This window comes from Mustela erminea, chromosome 8, assembly GCF_009829155.1.
Source record: "Mustela erminea isolate mMusErm1 chromosome 8, mMusErm1.Pri, whole genome shotgun sequence".
Lineage (NCBI taxonomy): Eukaryota > Metazoa > Chordata > Mammalia > Carnivora > Mustelidae > Mustela > Mustela erminea.
Window position 1 is genome coordinate 47,107,133 of NC_045621.1, and position 24,699 is coordinate 47,131,831.

General features: G+C 42.6%; 1 protein-coding gene across 1 annotated transcript in view; it reads right to left on the reverse strand.

The window, feature by feature from the left end:
• LOC116597576 (contactin-associated protein-like 4) overlaps positions 1–24,699 on the reverse strand; it is a 132,232-nt gene that overhangs the window by 7,432 nt on the left and 100,101 nt on the right. Inside the window, exons 16-21 of the mRNA XM_032355501.1 lie at positions 20,929–21,099; positions 20,116–20,334; positions 15,393–15,632; positions 10,156–10,380; positions 1,146–1,279; positions 213–300 (exon numbers count right to left, since the gene is read on the reverse strand). Coding sequence (XP_032211392.1) covers positions 213–300; positions 1,146–1,279; positions 10,156–10,380; positions 15,393–15,632; positions 20,116–20,334; positions 20,929–21,099 — 1,077 coding nt within the window. The remainder of the gene's footprint in view (positions 1–212; positions 301–1,145; positions 1,280–10,155; positions 10,381–15,392; positions 15,633–20,115; positions 20,335–20,928; positions 21,100–24,699) is intronic.

Below are 24,699 nucleotides of genomic sequence, written 5' to 3' on the forward strand. Positions count from 1 at the left end.
AGGAGTATGTAGCTGTTCTCAGTCCTGTTTACTTGCTTGCCTGTGGGAATTGTGCTCTCAAGATTATGGGCAACCCAGATCCAGTAGGATTTCTGCCTTGATCGGCATGAATGATCTAATGAAACTAAAACAAGGAGCTTGCTTCTGTGTTAGTGTCATGACACTGTGACCCAGGGAGGGCACACAGGGTGGGGAGCTCTGCATCTACTTACCTAAGATCTTGCCCAGCACAAGGGATTTGACGGCGTTGAATTCCATGCCAGAGGACAGGCTCACTTGGCTCCGGGCTTTCTGGTCCACCTGTCCCATGAGAAGGAAATACCAACATACTTGTCATTTGTCAGTGACATGGCAAGAAGCAAAGGGAAGCCATGGAATGGAAACGCAGGGCTACACCTGATGGGGAAACCCCATGTTAGGAGCTCGTCATCTGACATTTTAGCTCGTCATCTGACATTGGAATGCCAGCGCATGAGCAACCTTCATGGCATCTCAGATCCCCGCTGCCCATCCTCCTCAGCCCCGTGTCTCCATGATCCTTATTGCTTCCTGACACGAGATGAATGATCCGTATTTGGTGGAACCCACAAAAATACCCAAACATCCAAAGCTTTTACATATCTCAAAATATAACCTAAAGAGTAAAAGCCAAAGTAGGTTATTCCATCTAGAGAGCAAATACATTAAGGTTTTTTTTCAAAAGTGCTGACGGTATGTAATTGCACTTACTCTACAATAACTCAAGTCTCTTTTGCTAGTTATGCACATTTTAATCATAACTGTATTTTATTAAAGTCATATATTTAATTGTCATAACATTTGTACTCTTATGGATTCCCACTGGAAGATCATTTACAAATGCCCCACCTGTTACTTACTGTGATAACATAGACAACATTTCATATTAAGTCAATTAAAATAAATGAGGGAAAGTTTAAGCAGTTAAAATTTAACTGTGTTTGGCAGGTTTCCATTACTAAACAAACAAAAATCCTGGATTGTGATTTCTTGTCTGCAGCACAAGAGAGATTAACACAGAGAAGGAAATTTTGCATTATGCCTCTTTATCAAAATTTTGGTGTAAGGGACACACCGTAGGTGGGGAGGTAGGATGTTCATTACTGTTGGGCTGATGATGCTCTTACCTCTACGAAGACCACTCCTTCTTCTCTGTTGATCTTAACGTGGTGGAGGTGCCCGTCCGCCATGTTCTTGAAGTTAAAGTTAAAGACGTCAGGATCCTCATGTAGACCCAGCTTGTACCTAATCTGCAAACTCCCTAGAATAGAAAAAATAGCATATTTAAACAATAAAATGTTTTAAAACTGCCTTTCTATACTCCAGAGAAATGATTATTATTTTGTTGCTTCTAGAAACAACATTTGTGCTCTGAGTCTATTCACAGTTCATGTGAAGCATGGCTGGTCTCCATTCTGATAACACCATTTTTAACTCAAGACAAAGGTGTTAATAAGAGTGCTCTTTCCCGGGTTCCTGGGTGGCTCAGTCTTTAAGCGTCTGCCTTCGGCTCAGGTCATGATCCTGGAGTCCTGGGATCGAGCCCCGCATCGGGCTCCCTGCTCAGTGGGAAGCCTGCTTCTCCCTCTCCCACTCCCCTGCTTGTGTTCCCTCTCTCACTGTCAAATAAATAAATAAGACCTTAAAAAAAAAAAAAAGAGTGCTCTTTCCCACAATTCTCAATTCTCCGAAAGAAAGCACCCAATTCTAACAGAGGCTAATGTCTGAATTCTCCTCCAGCTTTGTAAAAGGAGGTTTAAGGAATGCTGAAGCCTCGGTCTTCCTAGTCTCGCCTTCTTTGGTCTTATTTCCCAAATCTGAATTGTGAGTTACAAGAGAATGTGGCCGGTCCTCGGAGCTCTGTGGGGCCAGGGGATATGGGAGGCCTGAGAGGCCTGAGGAGGCACAAAAGATGCTGCAGATGGTGAGGAGGCACCCCTAGGCTTTATTCCCCTTGCTTTCTCACTGGCAGGGAGTCCACTGTGTCCTTCCCCGGGCTCCTTCCCATGGGATGATGAAATGCTGCTACCTTTCAGGTGGTTTGTAGCTTAAGCCTGCAACCATTCCTACTTGGGGTCACATTTGTGATGATTGGCAGCATGTTATTTAGTTTTGTTTTTATATAAACAAATATATTTGTTTATGCACACATGGAGGTTTTATTTCTAAAATCTGCTGGCATGACCAGGAGATGCAGAAGTGGAATATGGTAATAAGCTCTTTGTAGGACACGAGATTCCCCATGGTTCAGCGTGAGCTGCTCTACAAAAGTTCAGTGTCCTGCTTCTACCCATCAGGTGGGCTGTGCCCAAATCCTGCCTGCAGAGAGTTTGGCAAATTTTCCCAGATGTTGAATTAGTGCCCTGACTTTCTATTTGAAATGCCAAAGGCTGTGCTTTATTTCCCCACTGGAAGCAGAGTTGTTGGCTGAGTTTGTATTGTACTTTTTTTTTTAATTTATTTTTTATTTATTTTCAGCATAACAGTATTCATTATTTTTGCACCACATCCAGTGCTCCATGCAATCCATGCCCTCTCTAATACCCGGAGGCATTAGAGAGGTATTACACCTGGTTCCCCCAACCTCCCACCCCCCTGCCACTTCAAACCCCTCAGATTGTTTTTCAGAGTCCATAGTCTCTCATGGTTCACCTCCCCTTCCAATTTCCCCCAACTCCCTTCTCCTAACTCCCCATGTCCACCATGCTATTTGTTATGCTCCACAAATAAGTGAAACCATATGATAATTGACTCTCTCTGCTTGACTTATTTCACTCAGCATAATCTCTTCCAGTCCCGTCCATGTTGCTACAAAAGTTGGGTATTCGTCCTTTCTGATGGAGGCATAAACTCCATAGTGTATATGGACCACATCTTCTTTATCCATTGGTCTGTTGAAGGGCATCTTGGTTCTTTTCACAGTTTGGTGACCGTGGCCATTGCTGCTATAAACATAGGGGTGCAGATGGCCCTTCTTTTCACTACACCTGTATCTTTGGGGTAAATACCCAGGAGTGCAATTGCAGGGTCATAGGGAAGCTCTATTTTTAATTTATTGAGGAATCTCCACTCAGTTCTCCAAAGAGGCTGCACCAACTTGCATTCCCACCAACAGTGTAAGAGGGTTCCCCTTTCTCCACATCCCCTCCAACACATGTTGTTTCCTGTCTTGATAATTTTGGCCATTCTAACTGGAGTAAGGTGATATCTCAATGTGGTTTTAATTTGAATCTCCCTGATGGCTAGTGATGATGAGCATTTTTTCATGTGTCTGATAGCCATTTGTATGTCTTCATTGGAGACGTTTCTGTTCATGTCCTCTGCCCATTTTTGGATATGATTATCTGTTTTGTGAATGTTGAGTTTGGGGAGTTCTTTATAGATCCTGAATATCAACCTTTTGTCTGTACTGTCATTTGCAAATATCTTCTCCCATTCTGTGGATTGTCTCTTTGTTTTCTTGACTCTTTCCTTTGCTGTGCAGAAGCTTTTGATTTTGATGAAGTCCCAAAAGTTTATTTTCGCTTTTGTTTCCTTTGCCTTTGGAGACATATCTTGAAAGAAGTTGCTGTGGCTGATATCGAAGAGATTACTGCCTACGTTCTCCTCTAGGATTCTGATGGATTCCTGTCTCACATTGAGGTCTTTTATCCATTTTGAGTTTATCTTTGTGTATGGTGTAAGAGAATGGTTGAGTTTCATTCTTCTACATATAGCTGCCCAGTTTTCCCAGCACCATTTATTGAAGAGACTGTCTTTTTTCCACTGTATATTTTTTCCTGTTTTGTCAAAGATTATTTGACCATAGAGTTGAGGGTCCGTATCTGGGCTCTCTACTCTGTTCCACTGGTCTATGTGTCTGTTTTTATGCCAGTACCATGCTGTCTTGGTGATCACAGCTTTGTAGTAAAGCTTGAAATCAGGTAACGTGATGCCCCCAGTTTTATTTTTGCTTTTCAACATTTCCTTAGCGATTCGGGGTCTCTTCTGATTCCATACAAAGTTTTGGATTATTTGCTCCAGCTCTTTGAAGAATACTGGTGGAATTTTGATCAGAATGGCATTAAAAGTATAGATTGCTCTAGGCAGTATAAACATTTTAACAATGTTTATTCTTCCGATCCAAGAGCATGGAATGGTTTTCCATCTTTTTGTTTCTTCTTCAATTTCTTTCATGAGTGTTCTGTAGTTCCTTGAGTACAGATCCTTTACCTCTTTGATTAGGTTTATTCCCAGGTATCTTATGGTTCTTGGTGCTATAGTAAATGGAAACGATTCTCTAATTTCCCTTTCTGTATTTTCATTGTTAGTGTATAAGAAAGCCACTGATTTCTGTACATTGACTTTGTATCCTGCCACGTTACTGAATTGCTGTATGAGTTCTAGTAGTTTGGGGGTGGAGTCTTTGGGGTTTTCCATATAAAGAATCATGTCATCTGTGAAGAGAGAGTTGACTTCCTCATTGCCAGTTTGGATACCCTTTATTTCTCTTTGTTGTCTGATTGCTGTTGTTAGGACTTCTAATACTATGTTGAACAAGAGTGGTGAGAGTGGGCATTTTTGTCACGTTCCTGATCTCAAAAGGAAGGCTGCAAGCTTTTTCCCATTGAGGATGATATTTGCTGTGGGTCTTTCATAGATAGATTTGATGAAGTTCAGGAATGTTCCCTCTATCCCTATACTTTGAAGGGTTTCAATCAGGAACGGATGCTGGATTTTGTCAAATGCTTTTTCAGCATCAATTGAAAGGACCATGTGGTTCTTCTCTCTTTTCTTATTAATTTGTTCTATCACATTGATTGATTTGCGAATGTTGAACCATCCTTGTAGCCCAGGAATGAATCCCACCTGGTCATGGTGGATGATCTTTTTAATGTGCTGTTGGATCCTGTTTGCTATCTTGTTGAGACTCTTAGCATCCATATTTATCAGGGATATTGGTCTGAAATTCTCCTTTTTGGTAGGGTCTTTGCCTGGTTTGGGGATCAGGGTAATGCTGGCTTCATAGAAAGAGTCTGAAAGTTTTCCTTATGCTTCAATTTTTTGAAACAGCTTCAGGAGAATAGGTATTATTTCTTCTTCGGAAGTTTGGTAGAATTCCCCCAGGAATCCGTCAGGTCCTGGGCTCTTGTTTTTTGATCACTGCTTCAATCTCGTTACTAGATATCGGTCTATTCAGGTTGTCAATTTCTTCCTGGTTCAATTTTGGGAGTTGATAGTTTTCCAGGAATGCATCCATTTCATCTAGGTTGCTTAGCTTATTGGCATATAACTGTTAATAATAACTACTGATGATTGTTTCTACTTCCTTGATATTAGTTGTGATCTCTCCCTTTTCATTCATAATTTTATGAATTTGGGCTTTCTCTCTTTTCTTTTGGATTAGTGTGGCCAATGGTTTATCAATCTTATTGATTCTTTCAAAAAGCCAGCTTCTAGTTTAATTGATACATTCTACTGTATCTCTGGTTTCTACCTCATTGATCTCAGCTCTAATCTTGATTATTTCCCTTCTTATGTGTGGAGTTGGTTTGATTAGTTGTTGATTCTCCAGTTCTTTAAGGTGTAGAGACAGCTGCTGTGTTCTGGATTTTTCAGTGTCTTTGAGGGAGGCTTGGCTGGCTATGTATTTCTCCCTTAGGACCGCCTTTGCTATATCCCATAGGTTTTGGACCGAAGTGTCTTCATTCTCATTGGTTTCCATGAATTGTTTCAGTTCTTCTTTGATCTCCTGGTTGATCCAAGCATTCTTAAGCAAGGTGGTCTTCAGCGTCCAGGTGTTTGAGTTCTTTCCGAACTTTTCCTTGTGTTTGAGCTCCAGTTTCAAAGCATTGTGATATGAGAATATGCAGGGAATAATCTCAGTCTTTTGGTATCAGTTGAGTCCTGATTTGTGACCCAGTATGTGGTCTATTCTTGAGAAGGTTCTATGTGCACTTGAGAAGAATGAGTATTCTGTTGTTTTAGGGTGGAATGTTCTGTATATATCTGTGAGGTCCATCTGGTCAAATGTGTCGTTCAATGCTCTTGTTTCTTTATTGATTTTCTGCTTAGATGATCTGTCTATTTCTGAGAGAGGCGTGTAAAGATCTCCTACTATTAATGTATTCATATCAATATGACTCTTTATCTTGATTAACAGTTCTGTTATGTAATTGGCTGCTCCCATATTGGGGGCATAGATATTTACAATTGTTAGATCATCTTGGTGGATAGTCCCTTTAAGGATTGTGTAGTGTCCTTCTGTATCTGTGACTACAGTCTTTAGTTTAAAATCTAATTTATCTGATATGAGAATCACTACCCCAGCCTTCTTTTGAGGCCCATTGGCATGAAAGATGCTTCTCCATCCCTTCACTTTCAGTCTGGGTGTATCTTTAGGTTCAAAATGAGTCTCTTGTAGACAACATGTGGATGGGTCCTGTCATTTTATCCAATCTGCAACCCTGTGCCATTTTATGGGCGCATTTAGGCCATTCCCATTGAGAGTTATTATTGATAGATACGTTTTTATTGACATCGTGTTACCTTTGAAGTCTTTCTTTCTGTAGATTGTCTCTATATTTCTGTTCAATGCTATTCTTAGGAGTTTTCCTTTTTTATAGAACCCCTCTTAATATTTCCTGCAGTGTTGGCTTGGTGGTTGCATAGTCTTTTAAGCCTTGCTAATCTTGGAAACTCTTTATCTCTCCATCCATTTTGAATGTCAGTCTTGCTGGATAAAGTATTCTTGGCTGCATGTTTTTCTCATTTAGTGCCCTGAATATATCTTGCCAGCCCTTTCTGGCTTGCCAAGTCTCTGTGGACAGGTTTGACATTATTCTGATGGGCTTTCCTCTGTAAGTAAGGAGCCTCTTTGTCCTAGCGGCTTTTAAGAGATTATATCTACAATTATGATTCATCAATTTGACTATCAGATGCCTTGATGTTTTTCTGGAATCTGTAATCTTGGGTGGAGACTGTTCGGCCTCTAGTACATGAACGCTGGTTCCATTTGCGAGATTGGGAAAATTTTCATGAAGAACTTGTTCCACTATATCTTCTAGACTTCTTTCTTTCTCCTCCCCTTCAGGGATTCCAATAATTCTGACATTGGAATGTTTCATGGCATCATTTATTTCCCTGATTCTGTTTTTGTGGTTTTTAAGCTTTTTGTTCCAGGCTTCCTCTTGATCCTTTCTCTCTATCTGTTTGTCCTCCAAATCACTAATTCTATTTTCTTCTCAGTTACCCTAGCTTTGAGAGAATTTATATTAGATTGGAACTCATTGAGAGCATTGTGAACCTCAGCCTGGTAGCTTTTAGCTCTGCCCTAACATTGTGAACGTCCTGTCTGAGCTTTCAGCTCAGCCCTTATCAATTCCGTTTGGTCATCCATGGCTTTCTCTAACCTAGCTATTGCCTGGATAATTGTTAGCCTGAATTCTCTTTCTGACATATTGTCTATGTTGATAGCCATTAGCTCTGTTGCAGAAGGTCCATCCTCTGTATTTTTCTTCTGTTGGGCATTCCTCTTCCTAGTCATTTTGGTGAGAGATGGCTGAACAGATGTAGCTGGACGTATCGACCGTAGTGCAGTCAGGGTGCACCCTGGAACACTTATGAGCAATCAGGATTCCCCACCCAAATGAGAGAAAAAAGAAAAGAAAAAGAAAAAAAGAGAGAGAGAGAGAGAAACAGGAAAGAAAGGGAAGATGAAAGAGAAGGTTCAGCCCAAATGGGCCCCAAGGTAAGATTTATGAGGTATAAAAACAAAAACAGACAAACAAAAAGACTGATAAAAGTATGTAACAAGAGAAAAAAGAATATATATCTCAGGCTCTGCAAATAAAGGAAGAACCTTGTTGAAAAGAACCCCAAGTGTAAGATTTATATACTATCAGGACAAACACAAAAACACAGAAACACTGGTGGAAGAAAAAGATGAGAGAATGGTTATAAATTCTCAGTGTGGGCGAGGAAGGTTGTTTTGATCCTTCCTGGATGTATCTTGATATCTTTGTTAAAGGACTCAACTTTCCTAGGATAAAGGGGGATTAAAAATTGGTGTACCTATATGGGTAGTATTGATTGGGGAAAGGGGATTACTTTAAAGTTTAACTCTATATGAATATTAGAAAAGAAATAAAAAAGGAATAAACTAGACTAAACTAAACTAAAATTAAAAAAAAAAGAAATTCAAAAATTAGAAATGCAAAAGAAAAACGCAAAAAGAAAAAAGCTGTATGTATCAAAAAGTTGAGGTTAGAAGGTTACTATGGAATTTGATGTACTGAACAGCTCGCTGTGATAGTAAATAGGTTAAAAAATTATCTATACAAAAAAAATGAGCCAGAATAGTGGGAACAAATTAAAAATAAAAGTTGTCCTATGAAGTAGTGGTGGTTCTCTTGTAGTCTTCTTTTTTTTTTTTTTTTTTTTTTCTTTCCTGGTTGGTTTTCTGGGGGAGGGGCCTGCCATGTGGGTTTTCAGTTAATGATGTTCCCTGAGTTAAATCCTCCAGTCCCCCTCAAGGCGGTGGGCTCTGAGGAACCCGGTTTTTTCAGGCTTTTGTTCTCTGGAGGTTTTTATGTTTGTTCACTTTTTTTTTTTTCCTCTTGCCTTGACCGCTTTTGATGGTTTTTGTAGGTTTAGAGGAAAGCAAACTGCACCCTGACCTCCCTCTCAGAGAGAAGCCTCAGTCTGTTCTTCTGTGCGTGTTGCAGAGCCCATTTAAATTTCCCCTTGGCTGCCGGCAGGGCAGGTTCTGAGTCGCGGTCCCTGGCGACGAAGGATCTTCTGCTTGTACCCAAAACCACGGCAGTGGCGGCTATCTGGACAGCTCCAGACTGCCAGAGAGGTTCCAAGCAGCGATCGCAAACTGAGATTTTCCCACTGGCCCGGGCTGGGAGTGCCTAGTCTTTCTGGGTCTAAGAGTGCCCGGCTTGCGCGCACCTTTTGGGGGAGGCTGTGGGTCACCCGCGCATCTCAGGCTCTGAGAATGGGGCGCAAGTCTGAAAGCACCAGGCTGGGCCTTCCTGCACCTCTCTCAGGGGAGAGTTTGGGGCGTGCATCTTATGCTCTGAAACAATGGTGCAGGTCAAAGAGCGCCAGCTGGGCCTTTGTACCTCTCTCAGGGGAGGATGAGGGGCGCATGCATCTCAGGCTCTGCAGCAGGGCTCATGCATTCTGCCATCTGGCGTGGCTCCCATCCCCTCACAGGAGCCAACTGGCAATCTCAGGCGCGCTGGTGGCTCAGGGACCAAGGCCTGGTTTCTCCGCTGCACTCTCTCTGACTCAGCGCCAGGGGAGGCTGTCCTGGGACTGGGGACTTAAGCCCCTGTCCCTAGCCGCCCCAATTCCCACAATTTCCCCCCTGTGATCCTTTGCTCTTTTGGAGTGCTTTCAACCAGTCTCCAAGTTAATGCTGTCCCCAGACGCAGAGCACTCTTGGATTGGGGTATTATTTTCCACCCGGTCACCTCTGGTGGCTCGCTCCCCCTTTTGTTTATCTTCCGATATCTTCCGTTGTTCCCAGTCCGCTTTACCTGCCCACTGGCGTCGTCTGCCCCTAGAGATCCAGACGTGTATAATTCTGATCTCAGGCTGATTTCATGGGTGATCAGAGTTCTTTGGTAGGTAATCAGCTCACTTTAGGGTACAGGTTGAAAGGTGCCTTCTCCTACTTCCCTGCCATCTTGTCCCCCCTGTATTGTACCTTTATTGTCAAGTGGATATAGAAAAATTTACTTCAGAACCATGGACAGAGTAAACCCAACATTCATCGGGAGTTCAGGGAGTCATTTTTGTATGACCTTATTGTGTTGGCACCCACCTTAATTCTTCTCCCCTTTGCTTAGAAGGAAATATTTTCCACATATAACCAGACGCATTATACTTCCAATAAAGAGCTTCCAGGGATAGTAACATTTCTGTTTACCTGAGATATGCAAATTCATCAAAAATTTTCTAGAAGAATCTTAATATAATTACTGAAAGGATACATTTGAAACAATATTTTTGTAGTTCTGGAAAACAAAGCAAAATAAAACGAACTGGCATTTGCAGAGTATGAAAGTTTTCCCTTGTTCACTGAACACTCCACGTGTACAGTGCGAACGACACAGTTTATGTTTCTAACACTCAAATGAGACTCACCATTTTTGGCCAAGATAACAGAGAGGTATTTGTTGTAGAAAGAGTCCACATAGAGCAGGAGGCTTGGGGTTTGCAGTGTCTGGAAGCTGAATGTGATCCTCTCTCTAGCTAACGTCATGTCCCCATGGAATGAAGCAGCGTGGGGGCTGGAGTTTGTACTTAACGGATAAAATTCATGAAAATTGTAAGTCACGGAGGACCCAGCTCCAAAGTGTGCAGAAACCTCTGAAACGATAGGCACATGTTTAAGTTAAAAAAGATTAAGGGTTAATTTTAGGTATACTTATGGACCTTTGAAGTATTTAAATTTCCAGGACATTTTAATAGACGAAAAGGCATAAGATGATGAAACAAGCACTCACACATCTCAAGAAACCATAGCTTCCTTGGTTGTTCCAGTTTTAGGACTGCCCTCAGTAAGTCTGAGTGTTGAAACTGCCTCTGCTCCTTCCTTAGTGGAACATGGTCTAAACAGGCACAGACATCTGCTCAAGCTTCTGTTTCCTTCCTGCATTTTCCTTGGTGTTAGTCTTTTACTTTGCAGGTAGCAGTCTCACCCAGCAATGATGAAGGCTGGACGTGGAAGGCTCTTTCCCTCCAGACTACCACCAAGTGTCCACTCGTGTCAATATTTTGATGGAAAAGCAAAGCAGTGTTTGTGGCATCACTGCGAATTTGAGACAGGGAAGAAACTGTCCAAAATCCTCCCTAATCTGTTTTAAGAGAGTGTCGTTGGCCTTCCACATAAGATGGGGCCCTGTGTGTGTGTGCATGTGGTTGGGGGCAGGGCCTAGGTAGTATAGCCACTGGGAGTCCCTGCATCTCCATGGCTACAGCAGGTACCCCCCTCCTGGCATGGCCCTCATATCACCTCCCTGCAAACCCACACCAAGACGACCTGAGAGTTCTTTCCTTGTTGCTCACCAGGGGGACCTCTAGGGTGATGTTTATCAGCAAGAAGACCTTCAGGCTACATTTTGTGAATATGGATACAGAGCCACATAGGAGGGGAAATACCTTCTTAGTGGAGCTCAATGAGCTATAACTAGGGACAATAAACATATCCACTTAAAATGTAAAATTTGCAGAGTGTTAGGAGACGAGCATACCCATGAAACAACATCCACAGTCAATATTCAGAACATTTCCAATTTTCTTCTGCCCTTTGTGATTCTTGACACAAAGAAACACAATTCAGTTTCTTCCTTAGGCCCCATATTGAGGCAGCCACTGGTTTGCTTTCTGTTACTCTAAGTTAATTCTAGAATTTCATATAAATGGAATCATACATTATGGTTTAAAAATTTTTTTTTTGTCTCAAGCTAATATTTATATAGTATGGGTTAAGTGTCAAGTTTTAAGTGTTAACCCCATTTATGAATTCTCTATTCTTTTCACCATAACTTGTTCTTTTTAAAATGCTTTGGAAATCCAAGGCCTTATGCATTTCCATATAAAATTTAGAATTAATTTACAATGCTGTTGAAATATCAGTGGGAGTGTTGAATCCACATATCAGTTTGTTAATAAATGATATAGTGATAGTAATGAGTGATCCAGTTCATTGACATGGTATGTTCATCCATTTCTTTAGATGTTAATTTCTTTTAGTCATTTTCCGTGGACAGGTCTTACACTTACTTGTTCCACATGTCTGTAAATATTTCATGTGTTTGAATTCTATTGCAAATACAATCTTTTTAAAAGTTTTTCCAGTTGTTCATAACTAGTATATAAAAATTAACTTGAATTTTGTATATTGACTTTGTATTCTGTGACCTTACTAAACTCCCTCATTAAATCTAGTAGGTTTCTGTGAACTGTCTATATTTTATATAGATAATTATATCCTCCATGACTAAAGAGAGTTTTATTTCTTCTTTCTAAAATGTACAGTCTTTTTTTTTTTTTTTAAGATTCTACTTATTTATTTGACAGAGAGAAATCACAGGTAGGCAGAGAGGCAGGCAGAGAGAGAGGAGGAAGCAGGCTCCCTGCCAAGCAGAGAGCACGATGTGGGGCTCCATCCCAGGACCCTGGGATCATGACCTGAGCTGAAGGCAGAGGCTTTAACCTGCTGAGCCACCCAGGTGCCCCTAAAATGTACAGTCTTTATGGCCTTTCCTTGACTTATTACAATGGCTAAGACCTCAAACATATTGGAAGAAGTGATGGGAACAGAAATCTTTGCTTTCTTCAGTTGCAGAGGGAAAACATTTTGCACCACTGCATATGTTAGTGATATGATGTTAGGTTTCTTTTGTTCAGTTAGGAAGACACCTTATATTCCCAGATTTCATAGTGAACTTGTCAAATGTTATTTTCTTTTTTCTTCTTCTTTTTTTTTAAGATTTTATTTATTTATTTGACAGACAGAGATCACAAGTGGGCAGAGAGGCAGGCAGAGAGAGAGGGGAAGCAGGCTCCCTGCTGAGCAGAGAACCCAATGCAGGGCTTGATCCAAGACCCTGAGATCATGACCTGAGCTGAAGGCAGAGGCTTAACCCACTGAGCCACCGAGGTGCCCCTCAAATGTATTTTCTGTATATACTTCACTGTTTTTCTCTTTTATTCGGTTGATATAAGGTCTTTCTTGAGATTTTTAGAACCTAAAACAGCATTGCACCTTTTGGATTAATCCCACTTATTCATGTATTTTTTCCTATAGTGTTTGATTTGGTTTGGTGATTTTTTTAATTAAGTGTTTTGGTGTCAGGATTCATGAGTATATTTCTGTAGTTTTTTTGAGTGTTTTGTTTCTTGTAAAATCTTTGTTTGATTTTAGTATCAAACTATTAGAAGGCTCATGAATTGCAATTGGAAAATGCTCCTCCTCCCTTCTGTCCTCTAACAGCCTGCATCAGACTGGAATTATCTTTTCTGTAGAAATTGCTAGCAAATAGCTTCTGGTCCTGAAATTTCCTTTGTGGGAAGAACTTTAATTAGAAATTCAATTTCTGTAGTAGTTGTAGGTTATTGAGATTTTATATCTATTATGCTTTGGTTTGGTAATTTGTGTCTTTCAAGAAACGTGTCCATTTAATCTAAGTCTGGAAATTTATTGTCATAATGCTGTCAATATTGTCAATATTTCATTGTTATCCTCTTAATTTGCGTAGCATCTTCTTTGGTATTTTTAATTTCTGATATTTATAATTTTTATCTTTGTTCCTTTTTTCTTGGGCATTGAGTTAAAAATTTATCAATTTTATTGATCTCTTCTATGAATTAGCTTTTAATTGCATTGACATAGTTATATAATGCTAGCTATTTCAATCATGATTGCATTGATTTTTTTTCTTTGCCTATTTTTATTTCATTAATTTTTGCTTCATTTTTATTATCTCTTCTACTTTCTTTGATTTCATTTTGTTCTTTCTTTAAATTCCTAAATTGGAAACTTATATAATTGATTTTATACCTGTATTGTTTTCTAATAAAATAATTTATAGTCATAAATTTACCATTAAGTAATACTTAAGTTGTATAACTCAAATTTTAATATGGTATATTTTTATTTTTACCTAAAATATTTTTTAGTTTCATTTATGAGTCTTCTTTGACTCAAAGATTGTCTAGAATTAAAGTATTTAATTAATGATATTGTCAGAAGATTTTGAGACTCTTGAAAATTTTTTCATTTTTTTCTATTCTTCCAATGGAGTATTTTTATTGTCTTACTGTCAAGTTCACAGGTTCCTTCCCCTGTTGAGCTCATCTGGTTATAAATATTTTTTAAAACTGCAGTAATTGTATTTTTATGCTCTGATATTCCTGCCAGTTTTTTATATGATTTTCTTTGGTCTGTTGAAGTTGTGTATCTGTTTGTTGATGACTTCTTTTCTTTGTTTCTCTGAATTTGATTACATTGATGAATATGATATAATCATGACTCAATGTCTTTGTCTGCTGAAACAAACAAACAAAAAAAGGCCGTACTCAGAGTCAATTCCTATTAACTACATTTTCCCCCTGAGTATGTAAAATAATTTCTTGATTTTTTTTACACATTCAGTACTTTTTGAAAACTAGACAATGTTGATAACTCATTGTAAATGTTCTTAATTTTGTTGGTTCTTGTTTCTGTTTTTCTGTGGTTGCTGCTGTTCGTTCTAGGAGGTGAACGGCATGCCTGCACCCCCACTTCAGCCCGGTCTCCCCAGGCATGCCTCCCTTGCCTCTCTGCCACCGTGCCACGTCTGGAGGTCTTCCTGAGTCTGCCCACATGGGTGTTCGCCAAGGGTTTGGGCGAAGACCACGAGCAAATCTGGGGGCTCATCCACTCTGGTCTCCTTGTGTCCGGTGCTCGGCTTCCCGTCCCCGCAGCTGTCCGTGAGGCCACTCGACTCTGTCAACAGGGCTACAAGTGGATTTCGCCTATGAAGGTGAAACGTGACCTGGAATGGGGCTACCCATTACCGTCACACATGCGTCTTCACACATCGCTTCTGTGACTGTGCTCCCGCCATTTCTAGGCTGTTTATTCTTCTGAAAATCAAGAACTGATCCAGTTTGGTTCCCAGGTTTGTTCTGTATAACCCAGGGGCTTTTAAGGTCAAAAGGCAACAGCTCAGAGATTCCTGAATGGAGGCGTTGACATTTATTTTGGTGAGCATGAATTTTAGTTAGATTCTGTGAGTGTCTATGAAAGTATAAACCTCATAAGAACATTCCAAGAATTGTGTCCCTGCTACAATCAGCTCGGTCATTTTCCAATGAATGGCTTGTGACCTCTCAGAATGAGACTAAAAAGATTCTGTCATTTTCACTGTAATAAGAGGTCATCAGTAAACCTCGGAGCAAAATGTTTAAGTGGATCTATTTCAGCCATCTTAGTACATGGGAAATGTATTTATTATGTCAATAAAATATATTTTTGGAGGAAAATTCTTCCCGTACAACTTGAAGCCATTACTTTATGTAATAATATTAAAATAACCAGAGCTGCACAAGACAGACTTCCAACACGTGTTGTCTCAGAGCACAGGCCCGAGGTAGGAGTAAGGAGGCTCAAACGGTGTTTCTGGAAAAATCACAGAACTGACGTTAGATTTCACAGTCGTTGGCCCTGTCTTTTCGAGGAGTCATGTTTCTTTCCAATAAAATGAGATTAGTTGTAAAAGAGTGATTTGCAGAAGGAATTTGGGAACTGAATACATTCATGGAACGACGGAGGAGAAGAGGCTCAGGGTCCACACACCCCAGCAGCCCCCTCCTCCCAGCAGGTCCACACTCACCCTGTGTGCAGAAGGGCCCCGAGAAAGCAGAGAGCTCGCAGTCGCAAGAGAACCCCCGGGGTCTCTCCTGGCAGCGCCCCCCGTTGTGACACAGATGCCCGTAGGTGCTGCAGTGCCCCGGACAGCCAGGCTGCACCCCCGGGGTGACCTGTGCCCTCTCCTCCAGGTCCAGCACCTTCCCGTTCAGCTGCAAGGATCGGATGCACCCCAGGAAGCCTCTCTGTCTGGTGGCCGTGCCTCCTGAAACAGAGCATAAGATGAGGTCCAGACCCGGTGCAGCCAGGGCTCTACGGGAAGACGCAAAACTGGGGCCCTCAAACACCATTATGAACAGATAGAATTTTCAAAATGTAAATTTTGACACAGTTGGGAGAAATTCAAGGACACTGAAAAAACTTTTTTTAAACAGCTTGACTTTGCTTAATGTTTATTCTAAACAGATTTCTTGTTAGTTAACTGAGGAATTTATTTTTAAGTTAGTTTTATTAGAATATAGAGCGGGACGTAATAAAACATCAATATGTTGTAATGATGATAATGGAATGTGGTGGACATTGATATGATTAGCTAAAACATAAGAATCTTTTTAAGCATAAAACCCCAGACGTCCTTTTACAGCAAGAGTGGAATAATGGGACTGGATTTGCTCTCCCACCTTGAAAATAACTTAAAGAACCAGAACAATGTTAAGCAACAGTTCTGAAGGCACTGGGCGCGTGGACATAAATGGCAGTCAGTTCCGGGCATGAGAAAATAACACGTCAAGCTCTCCCATCACTCCAGCTTTCTGCCTGGGGAGTTTGGGGGCCGATGTTGCTTGTCTCCCCAGTGAACTCGGCAGGTCTTCAGAGGGCCCCGCCAGAGCATTGACCTCAGCGTTTGCCAACACTATTTGTGAGGAAACATAGCTAAAGGGGGTGATAGCCCACGTTCATGAACTGGGAGAGGAAATGGCAAAACATTTTTACCACCCAAAGCAATCTACAGATCAGATGCAGTCTCTACCAGAATCCCACTGGCATTTTCACAAAGAGAAAAAAAAAATCCAAAAAATCTTCCATACCCCAAAGGACTCCAATGCAATCTTTAGATCATGCCTTCTGATTTCAAATTATGTGACAAAGCCACAGGGATCATCAAAGGTTATGGGCATAAAGAGAAGTAAAAAGACCAGTGCAGCAGAATAGAGAGCCCAGAATTAAACTCACACAAATCATACGCACTCAAATAATCTTCAACAGGGCACCAAGAATACAAATGAGGAAAGGATAAGCTCTTTAATAAATGGTGTTGGGAAACTGGATCCATGTGCAAAAAAACCCACAAAAAACAAATAACATGTAGTTGGACTCTTACCTTACACCATAAACAAAAATCAACTCAAAATGTATTGAAGACTTAAATGTAAGATCTGAAACTATAAAACACCTAGAAAAAAACATAGGTAAAAAAAACCCTTGGCCTCTGTCTTGGCAATGATATTTTTGTAGGACACCAAAAACACAAACATTAAAAGAAAAACAATCAAACTAAAAAGCTTCTGCCCAGCAAAGGAAACAACCAACAAATTGAAAAAGCAGCCTACAGACTGGGAGCAAATATTTGTAACACATATATGGTGTAGGGTTAATATGCAAAATATATAAGGAACTTCTACAACTTAATAGCATAAAACCAAAATCACCTGAGTATATATGGGCAAAGGCTCTGAACAGACCTTTCTCCAAGAAGGCATGCAGACAGCCAGCATGTACATGAGAAGGAGCGCCGCACCACTTATGACCAGGGACGTGCAGAGCAAAGCCATAGTGGTTTATCACCTCACAACTGTTAGAGTGGGTTTTACTGAAAGGACAGAGCTAACAGATACTGGGGAGGATGTGGAGAAAGGGGACACTGTTGGTAGGAAGGCAAACTGGTGCAGCCACTGTGGAAGACAGTAGGGAGTTTCCTCGAAAGTTAAAAATAGAATTACCATATGACCCGTTAATTACTCTTCTCTGCATATATCCAAAGGAACTGAACTCAGTATCTTGAGGACATACCTGCACGCCCATGTTTATTGCAGCAGCCAAAATAGGAAAACAACAGAAATGTCCATAAATACCTCACATTAGATATGCAAATGTGGTATATTATTCAACCTTAAAAAAGAAGGAAATCCTGTCATTTGTAAGAGCGTGAGTGGGTGTGGAGGACATTATACTAAATGAGATACAAAAGAGAAAAACAAATGCTCTCTCATCTCATTCATATGTGGAACCCAGAATCATCAAACTCATGGAAACAGAGTGTAGTGTAGTGGCCATCAGAGCCCCAAGGGGGGGATGGGGGAGGAAATGGGGGGTTACTGGTTGAAAACACCAAGTTTCAGTTATGAGAGATGAATAAATTCTAGCGATCTAGAGCTAACAACACGTTTTGTATCCTTAACATTTTTAAGAGGTTAGATCTTCAAATGGGCAAACAAAGTCAAAAGTTGAAATATATCGGGAGGATATTATTTGATAAATCGTAGAACTAGAGATTAAATCCTTCTGCTCAATTGTTTCAGAAATCCCGAAATTTTATTTATACCGCAGCCCACCTTTTATTTTTCTGATCAAAGTAGGTAAGAAAATGAGTTCCTAAAATGAAGATCAAATTTCTCTTACTTCACAATCTAGAAATAAATTGCATTTTGAGAAAACGTTTTCAAAAATGTGTATATTGTGCTTATGTAATTAACCTCCCATAATCAATACCTACAGTTATTTGCATTAAAGAATCAAGCTCAGACATGAGACTGCTTTCCACTAAGGGATTCTGAAGAGATCGAGGTCTCCAAAATGCATGTACCAATGGCAACTGCCCAGAGCAGTAGGAGGCAAAGCAGCGGGTGGAGCAGAGATATCTGGACACAGCACCGTGCTGTCTCCAGAGGCTCCCCTCCTGGGCTGGATCACACGTGGGACGGCACGTGGAAGGAACTGACTCTGTGTGGAGAATAGCTTCTGTTTTCCCAGAAAAGTGCCCCAGCCACTGATGGTCGGGGCTGGCGTGTTTGCACAGTGTGAGGCTTACCCTCCCTGAAACAGTCCCAGTGGGACGGACAGGACACAGTGCAAGAAAGCCCGGGGCAGACTGTGCACAGAGGGCTGAAGACCATGTGTCTCCATTGTTCAATGTTCTCAGGCTATTTCCGATGTTTTAAATTCTTTGAAAACAGCCTACTACAGCACGGCAACTTCTGGAGGTCAGACACTGGCGCAGAACCATGTCTGAGATCTTGCCTTCGAACACTAATCAGTGCTTCAAAGATTTAGGATTAACTAACCCAGTGTAACAAATGGGACATAAAAGAAATTTCAATCACTAGAAACAAAACATAAGAAGTGAAAATATCCCATGATATTTGAGGGGTTTTATGTCTTATTTATATTTACTCAATTAAAAAAAATCTTTATAAATGTTGTTCAAGTTTGGCCAAGTGACCACAGTTCAGGAGTCTAGTACAGTGCCTTAGGCATAGAAATTTCAATAAATATATCTCCAATAACATAAAATGGTAGTGGCACCTGGCTGGCTCTGTCCGTTAAGCGACCAGCTGGATCTCAGCTGAGGTCTTTTTTTTTTAATTTTTGTTTACTTTCTAAATTTCTTTGCAGTGTTCCAGAATTCATTGTTTGTGCACTACACCCAGTGCCCCATGCAATACATGGCCTCCACAATACCCACCACCAGGGTCACCCAACCTCCCACCTGCCCCCACTCCAAAACCCTCAGTTAGTTCCTCAGCGTGCACAGTCTCTCATGGTTTATCATCCCCTCCAACGTCCCCCAACTCCCTTTTCAGCTCAGGTCTTGATCTGAAGCCTGGGTATTCAATCCCCACGTTGAAAAAAAAGTAGAAAAGAGCAAAACAATTATACAGAAAATAGGAAAAACTGTGTTTGTGAAACATCAGAGTAAGCTTCCTCTTTTGGGTAGGAGCCTGTAAGACAATGAGGCAGTTTGTAGGGATCCTGGGAATCTGCTTCAAACTGAGACTGGTTGATATTTCATTAATAGTTGGAGATTATTTTTCATTTATCAGAGTTTGTAATAAATAAACAGTATCCTTATTCATTTGAAATGCGTAGAGTGGTCACAGAAGGGCTAATCCCTCTGTCTTACTGATGCCCCAATCCCAGTGAAGCCGTTCCTGAACAACACACGGGAAAAGGAAAACCAAGCGGCCAGAGCAGTGGCAGCCCCACAGGGTTTGAGCGGAGTGATGCCAGTGGGGGCTGAAGGGGTCGGGGAGGAGACCACGATGCCCACTGATGGGGTGGGGGTGTCAAGGTGTGTGGGGTGGTGGCTGACCCTCCTGGCCCTCTCGCTGTTTCCGGGGGGCCCCCGGGCGGGGACACACCATTTAGAAGTGGGAGCCGCTGATGTTTGCCTCACTGCTGGGCACGAAGTGGCCAGAGCAGTGCCCGCTGCTTGTCCCTTGGGAGTCAGACTAAGGGAGGTCAGTGCCTCACACCCCGGGGCAGCGAGTTGGCACCTGCTATGCCAGGAGGTCAGCGTCCAGCATGAGCAACCCGGCTGCTGGAGCCTGGATCTGCCCGATGGGGCTAACGGAAGTGGGGGCTGGTGCAGAGCTACTGTCCCACCCCTGCCTCACCTGTCCCCTTTCCTTGGAGTCATCCACCCCACTGCATACACCTCAGGCTTGGGAAGGGTGCCGGGTTACACTCACCCACAAAGAGCTGGCTGTTGAGCTGCAGTCGCATGTGCCCGTCTTCGGGGGCTGTGTGTGTTCTGGGTGGGAGCAGGTCCACCTGCAGCCAGGCTTCCTTGATGTTCCTCTCGGCCCGGACCAGGTGCCACCGGTCGTCATTGAGGGGGCCGGGTGCCCGCACTGTGACCTCACAGGGCCCGTTCCCGACATCAAAGGAAAAGGCCACTTCTCTTGGGGCTGGAAACACAACACACAGGAGGGTGGAAGCCGTTTCCCAGAGGGGCCTTGGGGACACAGGGGAGCGACCCTCCCTCCAACCACGGGTAGTAGAGTATGTTTCCAGGTAGACCAGAGGGCAAAGGGATCTCGTACTTGAGAAAATAATGATTTTTAAAAATATGATTCAGAATGTGTTAATTCACTTCGATTTGTGCCAGATTGAAACCATAATTGCATGTGTAGAAAAACTATAAAACATCTGGATTTTGTGTAGAACTTGGTCCAGACCTTCACACATTTTATAACGTGAGCAAGCTGGGGGTGCACGGATGTCTGCGGCAGGCTGCTTGGGGGTCTGCTGAACACCCTGTGGCGGAGTTAGCTGAGCTCGAACCCTGTCTGCTCCTGGATGAGTGTTTCTCAGACTGGACCCTCTGTGGACTGGTGCTTCCGCTGGCTGTCATGTGCACCACTGCTCCCGCTGGGCAGAGGGCACAGACCTGCAGGACTGGACCCGAGTCTCAGGCTGGAGCTGGTGGATGGAGGGACAAGGTGCGTCCAGGCCTCCTTGATCAGTGACAAGGGGCCCCACAGAGTTTTCTGGAAACTTACAGCGTAGCTCCAAGCTGATGAAGTCTGTAATCCCCAGGTTCTCTAAGAACACCCCAGATGAAGCTCTCGTCTTAAAAAAGAAGGACACATCGGCGCTGAGCTCTGCATGTATAGTGGGGAAGTGAAGGTATGAGGTTTCTGTGTGGAAGGAAGCTGAGTTCCAGAAGGATCCTAGGAGACAGAAGGGAAAGGTCATACTTTCAAAGCTGTGTTTGCTGTCCTGGCTGCCTTTTCCTGAGCGTGCCCACAAGATGCCTGAGCTGAGAGCTCAGTGGGAGTGGGGATCCATGAAGACCCTCTCCTCGTGGGGCAGGAGAGAGTGCCTTACAAACACACCACCCATTAGGGATGTCTCCTCTGCGTCCAGGCAAGTCACTCTGATAACATTCTCCACAGTTTATCATCAGACCTTAACTCATCATTTGGAATGTTAAGCATGTTCATAGCTGAGTTTGAAAAAAATCCTGCAGAAATCCAAAGAGATGCCCATCATAACCCCAGGGACTCAGCTGGTCCAAACTGTTCCAGCCTCACCAGGCTCGTTCCCCAGAATGCGCACTCCCATCTTGACTGGACGGAGAGGGGGAGACGCTCTACCAAGCCTGCTCCCAGACAAGCATTTTCCCCTGAGTCCTGATAAGATGGGTGGAAAGTAACCACCCACACTGGTTTTTGCCACAGCATCTCCTATCGCTCAAAGTCAATGAAAAATAAAGAAACTAAAACCTCTCAAAGATAAAAAGCTTCTTCCCAAGGATTAGCTCTTTGATGGAAATGAACTTTCAAAAACATGTGATCCTGTGATGCAGTGTGACTTGGAGCCACCCTCTGGTTGGGCTCCTCCGCACTTTTCTTCTGAGTTTGTATGTCCTGGCCTCCCTCTTGCTGGGGTTGCCTCTTATTGAACCTGAGGTTGGGCATGGTGCACAGCCTGGGCCGTGATGACCCTGCATCCCGGCTCTGAGGCCCCATACCTGACAGCACTCACGTCTGAATCACTTTTCCTGGAGCATAAGCTCATGCATGGTCAGAAAACAGCCACCTCAAATACCTCTCCACTCCATGTCCAGAGGACAGACGCAGTCCTGGCTAGCCTCTGCACTGTGTGTCTCTAGCCAGCATCACCTCCTGCCAAGCTGGTCTGCTTTGTGGCTTTCTGGCTGGGGGTGGGGGGCAAATCAAGATGTCAGTTCTCAGGTTTTCCTGGGACTCATGTGGAGCCAACAGCCCCTTTGCTAGCTTTCTGTGGAGATGCATTTTGGGAATGTTTTGTTTTTCTAGAGGATAATTAGGTAAGGTGAGGTAAGTTTTCCTCTGCACAGTTCTTCCCAGGGGCAGGTCCTGGTCTGGTTCATGAAGGAGACTTAGGACAGAACCAAAGAGAAAAGAAGGACTCTTCCCAAACACGAGCTGACTGGTCATTAAGAATGTTTGGGCTTAAAATCCCAAATTAGAGAAAACGGTTTTAAAGGTTTATCTTGAGTCACTATTCAAGGGGGTACCTGCATCCCCATGTTCACAGCATCAGTATCAACAATAGTCAAATTATGGAAAGAGCCCACATGTCCATCCACAGATGAACGGATAAAGAAGACGTGGTGTAAACATACAGTATTTACGCAGCCGTCAGAAAGGATGGAATCTTGCCGTTTGCAATGACATGGATGGTGTTATGGTGAGTGAAGTAAGTCAATCAGGGAAAGAGAAATATCACATGATTTCACACGTGTGTGGAATTTAAGGAACAAAACGGATGAACATAGGGGAATAAAAAAGAGGCAAACCACAAAACAGACTCTTAACAACAGAGGACAAACGGGCCTGCTGGAGGGAGGTGGGCAGGGGATGGGCGATGGGCTAGATGGGGGATGGGCATTAAGAGGGGCACTTGTCATGAGGAGCACTTGGTGTTGTACGTAAGTGATTAATCACTGAATGCTATACCTGAAAAAACAACAACAAAAGCATATCTTTCATTTCATTTCAGTTTTGTAAGTAGACCAAAGGGAAGCTCTGGGGACTGGTTTAATCTAGTAGGCTAGAATCTGTTTCCTGTGGGCTACACGTTTCTGCAATGAGTGAGTCGGAGGGGGGGCACCTCTCATCTTCTATGTGGCTGAAGCCTTTGAACTAATACGGACACTATTTGGTCACCGAGCTCTTGTTGGTGGAACTGGACAAGGTGACCCAGTGCCCATCTATCGCCTGCACCCTCAGGGGCCTGGGTCCTCTGTGCCTTGGGTGTGAAGTCGGGGTCCAGGAACTCACGGGTGGGAGCCATGAGTTCTGTAGGAGCAGACCTACGTGGGCCCTGCTCTGGGGGGTCTGACAGGAAGGGCTGTGGGCCACCCAGGAAAGAGTCACATTATCATATGGACCTTAAAGGTAGGGATCTGATAACAGGCCTGCTTGAAGGCAACCTTTATCTCATGTGCATATAGATGGGTGTGTGCGGGTGCACCTGTGTGATATAGAATGGTTACTTACATAAGAAAGAGATGTAGCATTACATATGTTTTTAATATAGATACGTATACAAAATGTACTGTATATATTATATATGTAACATTACTATATATACAATGTAACACATGGACTGTGTATCTGTAGACAGTGTGTGTGTCCTGTGCACACATGTGTGAGAAATATGGCTGTATAGACAGACACTGCCCAGTCAGGGAAATCAGCTCTGTTAGCCTGACTGGGTTAAGGCTGATTTCATAAATATTTTCTTTTCTAAGCTTTTATTTGACCTATTAATAAATTATCCCAATAATTATTACTTAAAAAGGAATAGAGACCATGTTAAAGGGACACTGTTTTTATAAAACAAAGATGTTTACTTTAAAAATTAAAAGTATATGAAAATAAAAAGTCTGCTCCTCAAAAGTGGAAGTATAAATTACAAAATTGCTAAACTGACTGAGATTTTTCTAGCCAAATCCATCTTTCTGATCATTTAAGAGACTGTTAAACACAGCTTCTTAAGGAGAAAACACTAAGGGTTACTGCTTCAGCTTTGGGACATAAACCCTTATGTGTCCATCCAATACTTCAGTGGCTCCTCTTGAAATCTGTAATGTTTTTGAAAGTAACAATTGGGATCAAATATAAAGGAAAATGCACATGAAAACAGTGAACCATGGGGCTGGCTATAAGGACAGTTCTGGTTTTAGGCCAGCTGGAAGGGAACACAGCTCATCACACGCATCTGTGCAGGAGACCTGTTGCCCCGTGTCGGGGAGGCACCTGCAGACATTCAAGGAGCTCACAGAAGTAAGAATTACTCCTACAGCTATTCACACGGCAAGCAGACTGAGAAGCCACCTCAGGCTTCAGTGCCTGCGTTCCCTTCTGGGTCTGTGGGAAACTCCCCTAATGTTGGCAGCTGCTACGAAGCTTACTGGTGTTCCTAAGATACAACAGGTTCTTTACTATCTACAGCACAGACATGTTTACTTTAAGGGCAGTTGGATCCAGCAGGTCCAATGCAGGTAGAAAGAAGTAACCTCGGGCCCAGAGGTTCGCCAGCCCTCCCACCCTAGTTTAGGGGCAAGAGAAAACGTAAGTAACTTGCTGTGATGCTCCCATAGTTTTCTGCATGCACCATCTGCCATGAATTCTTGCATATCTGGGATGGAAGTGCTGTGGCTGAGTGGGGCTGGGGCCCAGGAGGTCTGACAGCCACTCCCACCTTCCTGTGCTGTCAGCCTCTTCCCTGCACATTTCCCAGTCTCTGGGCTTCCTCCCTCGGGCAGTGTCTGCCCAGAA